Source organism: Paramisgurnus dabryanus, chromosome 13 (genome assembly GCF_030506205.2).
Source record: "Paramisgurnus dabryanus chromosome 13, PD_genome_1.1, whole genome shotgun sequence".
Classification (NCBI taxonomy): domain Eukaryota; kingdom Metazoa; phylum Chordata; class Actinopteri; order Cypriniformes; family Cobitidae; genus Paramisgurnus; species Paramisgurnus dabryanus.
Genome location: NC_133349.1, coordinates 5,332,494 through 5,348,345, shown reverse-complemented (window position 1 = coordinate 5,348,345; position 15,852 = coordinate 5,332,494). Strand labels below are relative to the sequence as shown.

At 37.1% G+C, this 15,852-nt stretch overlaps 1 protein-coding gene across 1 annotated transcript in view; it reads left to right on the top strand.

Annotated features, from left to right (window-relative positions):
• Positions 1 to 8,121, top strand: part of mtmr11 (myotubularin related protein 11) — a 56,835-nt gene extending 48,714 nt beyond the window's left edge. Inside the window, exons 13-17 of the mRNA XM_065298833.2 lie at positions 1,278 to 1,450; positions 2,189 to 2,359; positions 5,436 to 5,651; positions 6,072 to 6,371; positions 6,457 to 8,121. Of these exons, the coding sequence (XP_065154905.1) occupies positions 1,278 to 1,450; positions 2,189 to 2,359; positions 5,436 to 5,651; positions 6,072 to 6,371; positions 6,457 to 6,870 (1,274 nt within the window). The 3' untranslated portion in view covers positions 6,871 to 8,121. The remainder of the gene's footprint in view (positions 1 to 1,277; positions 1,451 to 2,188; positions 2,360 to 5,435; positions 5,652 to 6,071; positions 6,372 to 6,456) is intronic.
• Positions 8,122 to 15,852: the final 7,731 nt, after the last annotated feature.

Here is a 15,852-nt window from a genome sequence, read left to right as displayed (position 1 = left end):
CTTTGTTCAGTTGAGGAGAAATTATGTTTTTTTGAGGAAAACATTCCAGGATTCTTTTCATTTTAATGGACCCCAATACTTAACAGTTTTAATGCAGTTTAAAATTGCAGTTTCAAAGGACTCTAAACGATCCCAAACGAGGCATAAGGGTCTTATCTAGCGAAACGATTGTCATTTTTGGCAAGAAAAATAGCAAATATGCACTTTTAAACCACAACTTCTCGTCTTCCTCCAGTTGTGTGACGAGCCAGCGCGATCTCACGTAATTGCGTAATGCCGTTGAAAGGTCACGTGTTACATATATGAAACACATTTGCGGACCATTTTAAACAATAAACTGACACAAAGACATTAATTAGTATCATTCCACATACAACAACGTCGGAACGGTTTCCACACTTGTAAACACTGGGGTGTAGTTTCGATACGTCATCCGTGACCTCTTGACGTGATGATGTATTACGTGAGGTCTCGCTTGCGTGCCACAGAACCGGAGGAAGAAGAGAAGTTGTGGTTTAAAAGTGCACGTTTTTTATTTTTCTTGCCAAAAATGACAATCGTTTCGCTAGATAAGACCCTTATGCCTCATTTGAGATCGTTTAGATTCCTTTGAAACTGCAATTTTAAATTGCATTAAAACTGTTAAGTGTTGGGGTCCATTAAAGTCCATTAAAATGAGAAAAATCCTGGAATGTTTTCCTCAAAAAACACAATTTCTTCTCGACTGAACAAAGAAAGACATCAAGATTTTGGATGACATGGTGGTGAGTAAATTATCTGGATTTTTTTTTAAGAAAATTGAATGATCCTTTAAGTCAAAACAATGGCACTGATATATTTTAAGATATGTCAGTGCAAGTTGTTATATTTTAAGAAGGCTTAAACGTGCATTTTAATATGGGACTAAGCTTAAGCCCTGTCTTGGAAACTCCTCTGTTAAAACTAAAGCCATATTCTAAGATTATAAAACAATCCGGTCACTTTGGGTTAAAGGTGTAGTGCTTTTTTTTTTGCAAAATAATGAACTTCAGTTCAGTTTATAAAAAAGATTGTCTTAAATTCTGTTGTGCATAATGCATTTTACCCTCAGATGCCATTGCAATGCATTATATTTAAAAGACCTTTTATCTTCTAGCTACTTGTAAACACAGCCGTGTAGTCTGTGCTTATTGCAATGCAGGCTTCTTAGACAAAATGTCAAATGCTCACTCGTTTGTAATTCACGTTGGATAGAAGCATCTGCTAAACATTTCTTTTGTTTTTTCTTTCTTTCTCAGAATCCGAGGATCGAGATATGAACTGTGTGGTGAGCAGTCTGGTGCAGGTGATGTGTGATCCTCACTGCAGGACTGTGCCTGGATTTCAGAGTCTTATCCAGAAGGAGTGGATAACAGCGGGACACAAATTCCTCAGCCGGATCAACTATCACAGAGACTGTGATAAAGAAGAGGTGGACATGAAAACAATTCATATAATTCACGCCATAGCAAAAAGTATCAATAGCAACATTTCTTTCTAATTTCTATTTAAATATTTCATTACAAATTTTCAATATTGCACACACAATTTTAATAGTCAGATGTTAGCGTGTTGTAATAATAAAAATTAGATACAAACAATTTTGAAAATACATTTTTGGGTCATTTTTTTACAATCAACATTAAATGTTACTGTATAAAAATGACAAAGATGTCGGAGCCAATGGTGTAGTGGGCAGCGCTCCGACATATGGTGCAAACGCACTTCCGGCGACCCGAGTTCGAATCCCAGCTCAAGGTCCTTTGCCGATCCCTTACCCCTCTCTCCAACCTCTACTTTCATGTCGTCTCTCAAAAACTACTGTCTATCAATAAAGGCAAAAATGGCCCAAAAAAAATTATTAAAAAAAAAGACAAAGACTTCCATGTAAGGGGACCCTCGGCATATGTAGATAAAAACTGCTTATTATTAGGTAATAAAAACAAGGTCTTTATACACCACTGATAATATAGTTATGTATATTATATTGCATTTTTGTCAAGAGATCCTCCTAAAAGTTACTTTTCAATCCGACCAACTCAAATAAAACGGATGCATATGGTGCGGGCTTAAATTTGGCCAAAAAACATTTTATTTCGAAAATGCAGCCTATACTGTGATTTATGAATCTTGTTAAAATCAGGGGTATTATGTACCCTGTTTTCGGCAGTCCCCTGTGTTCCTGCTGTTCCTGGACTGTGTGTGGCAGCTGTGGATGCAGTATCCAGCACGATTCCAGTTTACAGAAGATTACCTGCTGGCTTTACATGACAGCGTGCAGCTGCCGATCTTCAGTAGCTTCCTGGCCAACTCTCAGAGAGAAAGATGTCGGCGCTCACAGGTACCGACGCTCACATACACACCTCACCACAAATCTTAAGTGCACCCGTCTACAAACTACAAGCTAGCAAGCAGCTTAACTAGTCCTGCTACATGTTTAAAAAGTAGTTATCTACAATACAAATGACCAACCCTGTAGGTCCTGTAGCTCAGGTGGTAGAGCATTGTGTTGCAATGTCAAGCTTGTGGGTTTGATCCCCAAGGAAAACACCTAGAAAAAAATGTATATCTTGAATGCACTGTAAGTCGTATTGAATGCCGAATGCCTTAATATAAATGTGAAAGTAATCCAATATAACAGATTACAGTGATGTTATTTATGGCAACGATATCTTTGCTCGGTTAAAGGAATATTTCACTTTTTATAAAAAAGTTGATGTCTTTCTTTGTTCAGTCGAGAAGAAATACATTTTTTTTTTAAGGAAAACATTCCAGGATTTTTCTCCATATAGTGGACTTTAGTGGACCTCAACAGTTTACAGTTTCAGTGTAGCTTCAAATGGCTTTAAATGTTCCCAACCGAGGCGTAATTGTCTAATCTAGAGAAATGATTGTCATTTTCACCCAAAAAAAACAAAACTTTTTAACCTCATCTTCTCTTCTTGCACTAACCATGTGACCGTACGTATTACGTAATCACGTCATGACGTATGCGAAACTACCGCTCAAGTGTCTACAATTGTGGAAAAAGAGGACCGTTTTGAGATTGTTGTATGTGGAAAATAATTAATGTCTTTGTGTAAGTGTGCGTTTCACATATAAAGTGTTTGGTTCCAAAACGAGATAAACACCATTTTTAAAGCGTAACTAAACCCCTGGTCAGAGCCTGACTCCACCCACTGGCAATATTTAAAAAATGCAAGAAAAGTGGGCAGATCCCAACGGAGATAGAGGGGACGAACTAAGTGTGTGGTGAGATCGTAACAAGAGCGTGCGGATCTTGAACCTCTTAACGTCACGAGTTATTTTTTGGACCCACCATCCAATAGGAAAATTCAACTGCAGTAGCCACGTTCAACCTGAAGAGGGCAGCACTCAGAAGTTTTTACTCCATATATGTAGTATTTAAACACTTTATACCCAAATGTCAAAAAACTTACTAAAACAGCACTAATAAAGCCCCATTCTTACAGATCATTAACTAAAAAAAGTTGGTTTAGGGTTTAGTTACGCTTTAAAATAAAAATGGTTACGCACAAAATCATTATTGTATCAGGTCAGTATTAAAAAAAAAATAATACTGACAGAATAACATTTTACGTGTTATTCTGTCATCTTTTCTCCCTTTTTTCAAACCGTGACAAACGCCAGTCTTCCTTTTTTGCAAAATGCAATAAATCCCCTTATTACACGGCTCTCTGGAATGCTTGATTCTGATTGGTCAGTTGAGACATTTGCAGGTTCGTTCTTTTCGAATAACAACCGCTCCAAAATAATAACGCATAGCCGGTACTACTTTTACGAGTAAGATCGCTCTGCGCCAATAAAGATTACTGTTTGTTTGGCGCCATCTTGTGTCAAACACTGGACAACCACGACAAGACACAGAGAGCTTACTGAGACTGAACTTGACAAAATAGAGCATGACAGCTACGAAGCCAACACACAAAAAAATACAGAATGGGCATTAAAACTTCTCAAAGACTGGTTAAAGAGAAAAAAATGGAGACAGACAAGTATGAAGCAGAGGATCTTAATAAGGTATTACGATCATTTTATGCATCTGTGCAAAGTTTTGCGGAAGGATAAAAATGTTAATTTAAAACAAATATGCCAATAAAATGTTTCAAATTCATATTCATGTCCAGTTTTTTTTTCTTATGTGACAAGTAGCCGTGTAATAAGCGGGATAATGTAGAGTCAGCCGGTAGTTATCGGGAAATAAGCCCCTTCAGTGTGACACAAGACCCTCCGCTTCGCGTCGGGTCCTGATCACACTGTCGGGGCTTATTTCCCAATAACTACCGGCTGCCTCTACATTATCCCTTACTTAACCAATCACAGTGCATAATCACAATAATACTTTTGATGGCATTGATAAACCTGTGGTGGTTTTCTGTGGCAGGGAAGAAACATAAGCCATCAAAATCGAATAATTTACGTAAGAGGCACTCGGGCAAAGGAAAAATGCCGGCTGTTGCTTGGTTTCCCGACAGCATCAAGCTTCTGTCATGATAACACATTGACCCCATGGGATCTTATGAAAAACTTTCCATTATTTTACTCAAAGTCAACGAAAATTGAGCAGGTCAAAAACATTTTAGAGCTGATCGCTGTCAATAAAGTTCAGCGACGACGTCGCAAGGATGACAGCAGCAATGACAGTGTTTTTAATATGACAAAGTAAGTGTTTTGATTAATGCCATTTATGTTTTTTTAATCAGTGTATACCACTAGTCAACTAAATGAATATAACATGGCAAAGATTAATGCACATTTATATATTGATTCAATAGATTTATAGCATTTTGAAAAAAACTTGTCATGGATTTATTGCATTTTGTAGAAAAAAATGCAATTTTGTTTTTATAATAAAATCATCTTTGAAAGTCAAATTCTGGATTTGAATTTTTTATGTAATTATACCCTTAAGATGCTATGTGAAAGTTTTTTACAGAAAATAGTGGTTTTCAACTTGTCACTTTCTTGGTTTAGAAAACACATTTGTACAGAAATTAGTCAAAATGGATTTATTGCGTTTTGGGACCAAACTCTTCATATGTAATGTGTGACTTTTTGACATGATTACATAATATTTAAGGTCACACTGGCGCATCACATGGCTAGTGCAAGACAAAAAGTTGTGGTTTAAAAGTACTTTGTTTTTTTTTTTTAATTACGAACGATTTGCTAGATAAGACCCTTATGCCTCGGTTGGGATCGTTTAGAGTCACTTATCGGTGCATTGAAACTGTAAACTGTTGAGGTCCACTAAAGTCCACTATATGGAGAAAAATCCTGGTATGTTTTCCTAAAAAAGCTTAATTTCTTTTCAGCTGAAGAAAGAAGACATAATCATCTTGTATTTGCGAATTCTTTTATACAGATCTGAAAGTTCCCCTTATATTTCACCACAGAATTTGCCTCAGAGCTATACTCCAGTCAATGGTCTGAGAGAGCTGCCTATGGGTGACCCAGAGGAACCAGTAGACCCACCTTTTCCCCCGGTGTGGGACTGGGCCCTGCAGTACAGCAGTCTGAGACGAGCCCGCTTCACCCAACCTGTGTCACAGCCGGTCCGTCTTCCTCCGGTCCTCAACGGAAACCTCAATAGAAACCAAGAACGCAGCTGGGTGAGATTAAGCTTTAGTGACCCCATGCATAGGTCTTGAATATAACTTATATGTATTTATGTCTTAAAGGCGGGGTGCACGATGTTTGAGAAACGCTTAGAGAAAGCGAGTCGGGCAGAGTACCAAAACACACTTGTAGCCAATCAGCAGTAAGGGGTGTGTCTACTAACCGACATCATTGCCTGGGTTGGGTATGTGTGGGGCGGGTCTATCAAAAGAAGGTCCAGATTCTATTGGGGTAGGGGCGTGTTTGTTTAGGTGATTTTAAATGTCAACATTGGCTTTCAGAGATCGTGCACCCCGTCTTTAATTGTGCTGTAGCATGTGTTCAGAACAGAGGATCGCAAAATTTAGGTCGCACCTTTTGATTGAACCTCTTGTTAAACCTTATGTCTCTCTCTCCATCTCTCTCTCTCTCAGCACAATGATGGAGTGCCAGGTTCTGTGTTCCAGCTGTCCCGTGGTTCATTCTCCAGTCCCTCCAACCTGCCTCCCTGGCGGAGCGGAAACTCCGGATCTTTCCGGAAGAGTCACCGCAGGGCTCCGTCTTCCGAGAGTCTGACCGGACTTGAACGTCTCATCAGAGCCTGTTCCCTTTCTGATCCCTCAGACAACACCACGACCCTCCACGATCCGTACGAACCCCTGTTACCCCTGCTCATAGGGCCCTGTGTGAGAGTATGGAGGGGCTGCTATTTACGGGGTGTGCTACACGCCCAGGTAAACTCATTTTGGAAAAATTGTGCAACATTACTTTAAAAAGTGTGTGTGTACAAACCGATCTCTCTCTATTTCCTCTATATAGGCCTTCTCACACCCCATGTCTTCATGCAGCCAGCATCCATTAGACCAGCTGGCCTACGAAGTGCAGGAGCTCGGAGAGAAACTTGCTCAGGTTTCTATAAGACGCCCCGAAAACCAGACCAGACGACAGGAGCCACGCCGGCTGGAGTCTAACCTTAACCAGAATGCCAACAATGGGACCTTCCTCTTCTCTTCTAGATCATCTCCACAGCATCCACCGGCCACCAGAGGTGCATCCTACCCCTTCGATCATCCCAGAGACCCGCGCGCTGCGTCCGAGCCGCCCAGGTCTTCGCAGAGGATTAACGGCAAGCACACGTTTCTGTTCGGCCACCAACAAGAATCGCAACCAGTACAGCGGTACATTTCCTCGCAGAGTGCCAAATATCCCAAACACCCAGGCAGCATGCACTAGTCTATATGTAGACAGGAGAAATGGCGCCCTCTGGTGTTACTGGAGTGATCTAACGGGCGAACTAAGATCTGCACTAGAAAAGTCACTTCATTTCTAGTTTCTATGCATCAGATGTGGATTTGAAAAAGACACCACTTGGCACAATAGCAGCTATGTAGTGTTTAAAAATAACTTGGTGAAATTCTTCCTCTTTTATGTTTTTTTAATAATTTTTTCCCCTGCAGCTTTGGAGAATGTTTTCGGACAAACTGAACTATGAAGTAGATGGTGATAGTAGTGATAATATGTGTGCATGTTAAATGTTACGTCTCTGAGGTTCATGCCAAAATATTCATCGGGTACATTTACCTTCTGTGTTGTTTAGAAGTAATTCATGGTACGGTAGGCTAGTAAACTAGTCAGGAAAATGTAAATTAGTCAGGGAAATGGCTGCTATGGCTATAATAATGTAACATACAGGTTTAGCAGTATATTGTACAGACACTAGATGGAGACAAAATAGTCAAAGAAAGTTTAGTGTGACACATTGGACTTAATCAACAACAAGCTTGCCTTTTATTATTATTCACACATAGTGGTACGATGTGTCCATTGCATTTTTGGATATTATTATTAGTATTTTAAAAAATGAAGGAAATGGAACAAAAACAAGATGCAATATCTTAAACGTTACATTATTTATACCCTGCAGTTTCTTATGATATTTAAGTGTTATTTTATCATGAATCTGTCACGATGAGAAGTAACTAAATGTGTGGGTTGTGAAGAAAACAAAAGTGAGCACAAGAACTTAATTCTTATGTTGAAGGATTTTTATATTTTTATCTTGCGTGCATGCTTTCGTTGACTTTCAAATCGAGGTTTCACTTAAATCATTATCTGTGGCCTGTTTGCATGTTTTTGTAAAATGTATGGATTTTAAACATATTCTGTTCATAATTTAAAAAAAAGTCAAGCACTTGTATGCACATGTGATGTGGGCTTCAAGAAATACAGGAACTACAGGTTCAGTTCGATCCTTAAAGAGATAGTTCACCCAAAAATGATTTTTTTTTCATTATTTACTCCCTCTCATGTTGTTAAAGACCTTTATAAATGTATTTATTCTTATAAACATAAAGGAAAATATTTTGAGGAATGTAACCAACACTGCAAAAAATTACTTTCTTGGTATTTTTGTCTTGTTTTAAGTAAAAATATCTAAAAAATTCTTAAATGAAGATGTATTTTCTTGATGAGCAAAATGACCTAGGATAATAAGTCTAGTTTTTAGACAAAAAATGTAAACTTTAAGTTAATTAGTGCTTAATACAAGCAAAAAAAAAAACTGCCAATGGAATAAGAAAAATGTTCTTAAAATAAGTTTACTTTTTTCATAAACACTTAATTGAAATAATGTTTTATTTTTCTATTGGCATATTATTATTATTATTATTGCTTGTTTTAAGCACACATTTGCTTTAATTGTATATTTTTTTGTCTAAAAACTAGACTTATTTTCCTAGATAATTTTGTTCATCAAGAAAATACATCTTTATTTAAGAATTTTTAGATATTTTTACTGAAAACAAGACAAAAATACTAAGTAAGAAAGTCATTTTTTGCAGTGAAACCGTTCACAGTGCAAAAAATGACTTTCTTACTTAGTATTTTTGTCTTGTTTTAGACAAAAACTATTAAATTTAAGAGAATTTGTGCTTAAAACAAGCTAAATTATCTGCCAAATAGGTGAGAAAATTTTGCTTAAATTAAGTGTTTAAGAAAAAGATTTTTTTTTCTCAATTATTTTTGCTGATTTTAAGCACAAATTCACTTAAATTGTATATTTTTTGTCTAAAAACTAAACTTATTTTCTAAGGTCATTTTGCTCATCAAGATAAAGCATCTTAATTTAAGAATTTTTTGATTTTTCTACTAAAAAAAGACAAAAATACTAAGTAGGAAAGTCATTTTTTGCAGTGCATGAGCCCCATTCACTTCCATAGTATTCTTTTTTCCTACCATTTAAGTGAATGGGGCCTTTGATCGGTTTGGTTACAAGCATTTCTGAAGATATCTTCCTTCATTGTTATCAGAACAAAGAAATTTATCCAGGTTTGTAACAAGACAAAAATTTTCAATTTTGGGCGACCTATCCCTTTAATGAATTATTGAACAGATTATGCATAATATTTGAACATAAGACCTGTCTCACGTTGCATGCATAAGCAACGAATAGTTATTTTAATGTCTATAATAACAGATTACAGCATTTGCATTGTATTTATAGACGTGTGACTTGTAGGCTTACATTACATTACATTCCGGTATTAATTAAATGCACAATTTTCACTATATAGCCACAGCTGTATGTTTGCAGCTAAATATAGTGCTGTTTGTGCATGCAGTTTGAAACCGGCCTACAGTAAATCCAGAGATTTGTATCCTTTTTGATTTCCCATGATGCAAATACTTTAAATTAAATTAAATCATAAAATTTCAGTCACCTGTCAATGCAGGAAGTTTCTGTTTGTGGAAAAAAGTGAACAAATATGATTTTTGATTAATTGTATATACCTAAATATAAGAATGGCACAAAAATTGCATTCATACTGCAAATGAGTCCCTTTCCATTTCTTATTATATTATAACAATCTTTATTGGCACATGTTAGATAAATCAATACATCTTATAGTTCTTAAATTTCACTTTTTTTCAGTAACGGTTTCATGTTTCTTTAGCAATGATTATTCTGGCTTATTAAAAATATCACACCAGTCTGAAAGTACCTTAATTGATATCTTATCAAAATAGATTTTTACAACATGAGCACTTTACAAAAGCAACATATCACAACATATTCCATGTACTGCGAAGGTACAAAATAAATAAATGTTTACGTAAACAGCACTCATTACAAAAATACAGATAAACACTTAGAAATGTTAAAGGTAACTGCAGTAAGCTTTACTCTTATATCATCTGCCATTGAAATCACTTACACATAAAACAAAATATACCCTGAATCCATAGTGTTTAAACTGCCTGTATTTATCACCAGATATGTAGGAAAAAGCTCATTTGTGCTTTTAGCATAAAATTTAATAATGGCACTATAAAGAATATTAAATCTATTAAATAATTCACTTGTAATGCAGGTCTGACTTAAAGTGACAGTTCACCCAAAAATGAAAAATCTGCTCACCCTCAACCTGTATACAAAGGGAGATATTTTAAGCAGCGTTTGTAACTAACTATTTTTGAGCACTTTGACTTCAATAATAGTTTTTTTTTTTTTACTATGGAAGTCAATGGTGATCCTGCTTGATTACAAATATCTTCCTTCGTGTTCAGCAGAATAAGGACATTTATACAGATTTGTAACAACATGAGGGTGAGTAAATATGACAAAATTATTTTTTAGGTGAACTATCCCTTTTAAAATGTATTCTTATTTTAAAAATAATAGATCACATTAACCCATGAAGCCCCTCCTCCAAATCAATGGTTATGGCTCACAACCCCCCAAAAAAGGCTTACCTGATCAGGTCACGGAAAGCACAGATTAAAGCTTTTTATGCTAACTATACAGTAGATGCTTTGTTGTTGATAGTAAAGTCTGTACAGTATGTCCAACTCAATTTGTCATGTTTTACTAAAAACTATTTAAACTGGACAGATGTGTCACTATACCTGTTCAACTTACTGTATATGAATTATTTCACTGTTCGGCCTATGCAGCTCATGCTTACATTAATAAATTTTGATGGAACATTTGTGTTTGCCTTTAATACAATTCTGTCTCTGTATTGGGTCACCACTTGAAGGCCAAAAGGTCCTGCAGAGAGTCCTGACTGGATTAATCCCACTGGTCTCCCTTCTCCTCAACCAACTTCTGCTTCTGACTTCCGAATGGCGAACAGTGGATCATGCCTTGGAAGCTGTGGGATGGAACGAAGCCTCCCAGATGACGAAGGGTTTTACACATAGGGCAGGGATATTCGGCCAGGCCTTCTATGTCCTCGAAAGCCATGTTGACGATCTGATCGGAGCAGGGGTCGCAGTAGAGGTGACCGCAGGAGAGACGTTTCAGTCTGGCCTCGTAAGAGATGCAGCACTGGCAGTGAGGAACATCTGATCCCAGAGACAGACTACCTGTGAGGGAGCTGCTCTCCATACTCGCTGCCTGACTGGAGCCCAGCTTTGTGGATGACCTGATGATAAAATAACAAACAAGACCTTTGTTATATCCAAAGCTAATTGTTTTTGCCCTAAGTTCTTATTTTGAACTGGATAAAGGTCATACATCTCATAGTTATAGATTAGAAAGGATATCATATATTTCTCAGATTTGAAAATACTCGTTCAGTATATCATGTGTGTCTCTTTGAGCAATAACAGTCTCATCTAGAAGTAGGGTGACCATAAGTGCCATTTGTCCGGGACGCGTCCTGGCCAGGATTCCGGGGGGCATCTTACGAAAGTCGTATTTGTCCACCGCATGCATCATCAAGGTTCTCACGTTTCAGTTAAAACGTATACAATCATTGGCCAGGACGCGTCCCGGAAAAATGGCACATATGGTCACCCTATCTATAAGGGAACATTAAAGGGATAGTTCACCCAAAAATTACAATTCTGTCATCATTTACTCACTCTCCTGTTGTTACAAACCTGTATAAATGTATTTTTTTCCTGATAAACACGAAGGGAGATATTTTGAAAAATGTTTGTAATCAAACCTTTCTTGAGCCCCATTCACTTCCATAGTAGGTTAAAATAATACCATGGAAGTGAATAGGGCCCATGAACGGTTTGATTACAAACATTCCTCAAAATATCTTCCTTCGTGTTCTTCTAAACACAGAAATGTATACAGGTTTGTAACAACATAAGAGTGAGTAAATAATGACAGAATTTTAATTTTTGGGTGAACTATCCCTTTAATATGAGATGCACACAGACAGTTCCAGAAAGGCAATGTTGCGTAACCTACAGTGTTGTGCCACTGAGATTTATTCTGTTTTCTCACGATATTTCATTGTGTTATCTTCAGCTATCTCGAAACAACTGGATTATTTTCGTGCATTCCTAAAATGAGGCACAAAGACCGTGTGCACGTACCATACAAGCCTACATGCAGGAGTGACCATGCATAACATGATGTTCACATCAGGTACTGTCATAGCAACACATTTACAGACTCCTTTTGTTCATTCTGCCAACACGATTCCTACGTGTGTCATGCGTTCGAATCCCAAAGGACACACATACTGATCAATTATATACGCTAGGCTGAAAGCAACGCAAGTCGTTTTAAATATAAGCGTCTGTCAAATGCGTAAATGCAGAAAAAGATGCATGCGCGCGAGAGCATCATACAGAAAACGCCGTGACCCACCTCTGCGAAGAAGACGGCGAACCTTTAAAGCAGTCGAAGTTGAATATCGCAATAATCTTCCAGCACATGTTCATCCCTCTCATGGTAGTTGATTCCGGTGACATGACATCTTTAAAGCCCGTGCATGACGTTTAAGCATGTTCGCGCACGCGATCGGCCACTCCAAGCGCTACGATTTAACTGCGCGAGGCCAGCAGCACGCAGACCATTAAAAGGCACTTCACGATTTTGATCGATTTGGAGGTGGGAGGGACGCTGATAAATCAACGCGATGCGATTGCTCTCGATGGCCGACACGAATAAGACGCAGACAGAAACCGTGACCGAGAAAAGTAAAGACGACACGTGCCCATCACCCAAAAATGCATGCGTATCAGCCGACAGATCTTGTCTGTTTCAGGTGCGTTTCTCATGCAACGTCATTCTTACATATGCACGTGCACATACTGTGTGTGTATGCCTTTTTAATCATTACCATAACGCTCTTCAATTTAATTTTATTAAACTACAATATCTGTAATAACGTTATTACACTATATAATCCTTTATGTGAAGTACTTGTCAAGGAAATGACTCATAGTTGCCTACAGTTATGCACGCCCTACCCTTATAATAATGTGTAGCCTACTTAATGTTATACTACTAAAGTTAGTTTGTATTTTCTTTAAGAAGATGACATTAAAGTACAATAAACATGTGAGCCATACCAAAGTAAATAGGTGACCCATAATTCCAACTATTCAAGTTAGTAGTTTGATCTAAATCAGGGTTTTTCAAACTGGGGTCCGGGCCCCCCAGGGGGCTTCCAAGTGGTTCTAGGGCAGGGGTGCCCAAACTTTTTACTTAAGGGCCAAAAATCCTGACTGAGGGCCGGGGGCTGAAAGTAAATGTTGCTGTGTTATATTAAAATTAAAGTTGCCCTGATTCTCCTAATTTATAATTTTCTAATATTTAAAAAAGAAATAAGCAAATATTACTCTGTTTATGCATAACAAATGCAGTTTTATGTTGAGAAATCATTTTGCCAATCATTTTTAAATTTCCTTTTGTCTGTGTGCTACTGTCTCAACCTCTCCATTATTAGCCAATAGCACCCGAGTTTGTTGAGTTTCGTGATGCATGCTATATGCACCTTCAAGTATGCATGTACATAAAAAAAAAATTCACTTTAATTCCTTGCATTTGTTTCAATTTACATTTCTGTAATGTACAAATAAAACAAAACAAAAAAATTACATTTTAGAAAATGTTTAAATAGAAATATGAACATCTGGGTCAATGACGTTTATCCTTTGTTCTTATCTCACGTGGCATGACGGGCCAAATTAAAGGTCATTGCGGGCCAACTGCACCCCTAGTTTGGGCACCTCTGTACTAGGGGGTCCCCAAAAAATCTGAGAAAAAGACAAAAAATAATCATTTTATTTATTAGGTGTTTTTATTTATTAGGTTAATCTTACATTTTTTACACTCCAAATGTTTTATATGTGCTTTGTGTGTTTCCAGTGTGTTTTTCTTGTCATAGTGCCCTTTATCTCACAAAGCTGAAGTTCACATTAATTTGAATGGAAAAGTTTCTGTGTTACACATAAAAAAATGTATAAATTGATGAATATTTTAGAGAGGGTGTATGTCTGTTATCAGTTGTTGAATTACACATGCAGTGTGCTGTTTTATTTTGCTGTTAGTTGTCGAAAAAAAAACGTGCCACACATATTTCCCAAAAAATCAGTACCCCTTTCTTTTAGGCTGGGGTCTTTATATTAAAGACAACTGATGCGCAAGTAATTAAATGCAATATCATTACTGTTAATAATAGAGATTGGCCTATATCCTTCAGAACTGTAAAATCGTGCTTTCTTGTCCAGACTGTCACGTATTTAGGGCGCTAAGAAAAATAGTCTGCTGGGAGCTTTTAACAATAGTTAGTACATCTTCTTCTTTCTTTAGAACAGTGACACACATTTCACAAAAAGCTGAAAGGTTCTCACATGTGTATTTTAGCATCTCATTAATCTTCAAGGCACAAAACAGCAAACCGATTTGTCATTTGTCATGAAGCAATAACATCAGAAGTGACATAGAAAGTCACTTTCAGCTTGAAAGTATCAGGTACATCAAATGCATTGTTGAACAACATCAAATGTGACATTTTGGTTTTATAAGGAAACTGAGAGAGAAAAAATCTGGTAACTTCTTTTAACCTATTTCTGAGGTATTAAGAGGAATGGACTTCACTAGTTTCTCCTGTTGTCAGGAGATGAGTGGTGACTTGCAGCCTTATTTGAAAACCAGTCACATAACCATACTGCCTGTTGCTAAGCACTGCATTAGCCCATTATATCTAACATTAGCACCACTGAAGTCACAGGTTTTGCAATGCAGGATTCATAGAGGATATCTGATCATTCAATAACAAGTGTATGGGTGCTTATGCAAATAACCCTTAAATATGCCAATCCCGTTTTTCCTGTTTTGCAGGTCTCATGTACCATGCTTAGAGGCAGGTGGTGACATCACTCATATGAGGTGTATTGCAAACAACAGCTTTTTAATAATATCTTAATCAAATACTCGACAGCAAATGCAGACAAACGCATTATGATTTAGGGCATTAGGAAACTTTACACAATTGCTTACCAATACGTCTTGGGTGCATATAAAGTGATTTCAGAATAGAAAAAAAGAAAATAATAATAACACAGTTACTTTCTTTAATGTCTGTAAATGTTCCTTGACATTATACAAGGATGAAGTATTTTTGTAAGGCATCAACAAAATGCCTGAGGTTAGCGGCATTGGGACACTGGTTCCCATTTTCCCATAGATTTCTGAATTATCCCCAAAATTAATGTAGATTTTAATGTTGTTCTATTGGTTCCCATCAACCAGATAACATCCCACCATAGAAGCTACCAAATTACTAGTAGAAACCACTATAGTTTCCATTATTGAAATTCAATTCCCATTATAACCATTAAATACAGCATTTCAGTGATGATTTCTATTATTTTTATTTTTTATTTCAGCAGGCAATTGATCAATGAAAAACATACGCGTTTCCTTTCAAACATTATGAATGCAACTAAAATTTAACACTGTGTTGATTTATTTTCTGAGCTTTGATGATGCTAGATTTGATCATTACACAGCGCACTCGTTTCAGATGCCCCGCCCATTGTAGACCAACGCGCGAGCGTGACGCGCCTCAGATGAGAAATATCAACTCTACTATGGCAATGTTGTTGTTTCTGAGTGAAAATTACGTTATATTAACGAGATGATAGGGAACTGTTCGTTAAGATTAATAATCTGCCAGGCGAATAATGGAATCCCACCAAATAAATAATAGACATGTCTGATAAATATTAACTATATGACGTGACGTTAACGTCACTGATTGGTTGAAAGACAGATCTTGGAAGTGGGGAAGCGCTGGTCAACCGGTATATGAACGAATCATACTATAGCCAAGGCTTGGTTTATGAATATTGATTCGATTACGTAACCGGACGCTCCAATAAAGTAACCGCGCAACGTCTGTGCGAGGTAATTAATATTCATGAGCAAGGCTTTCGCCATAGTAGGATGTTAATTTTGCC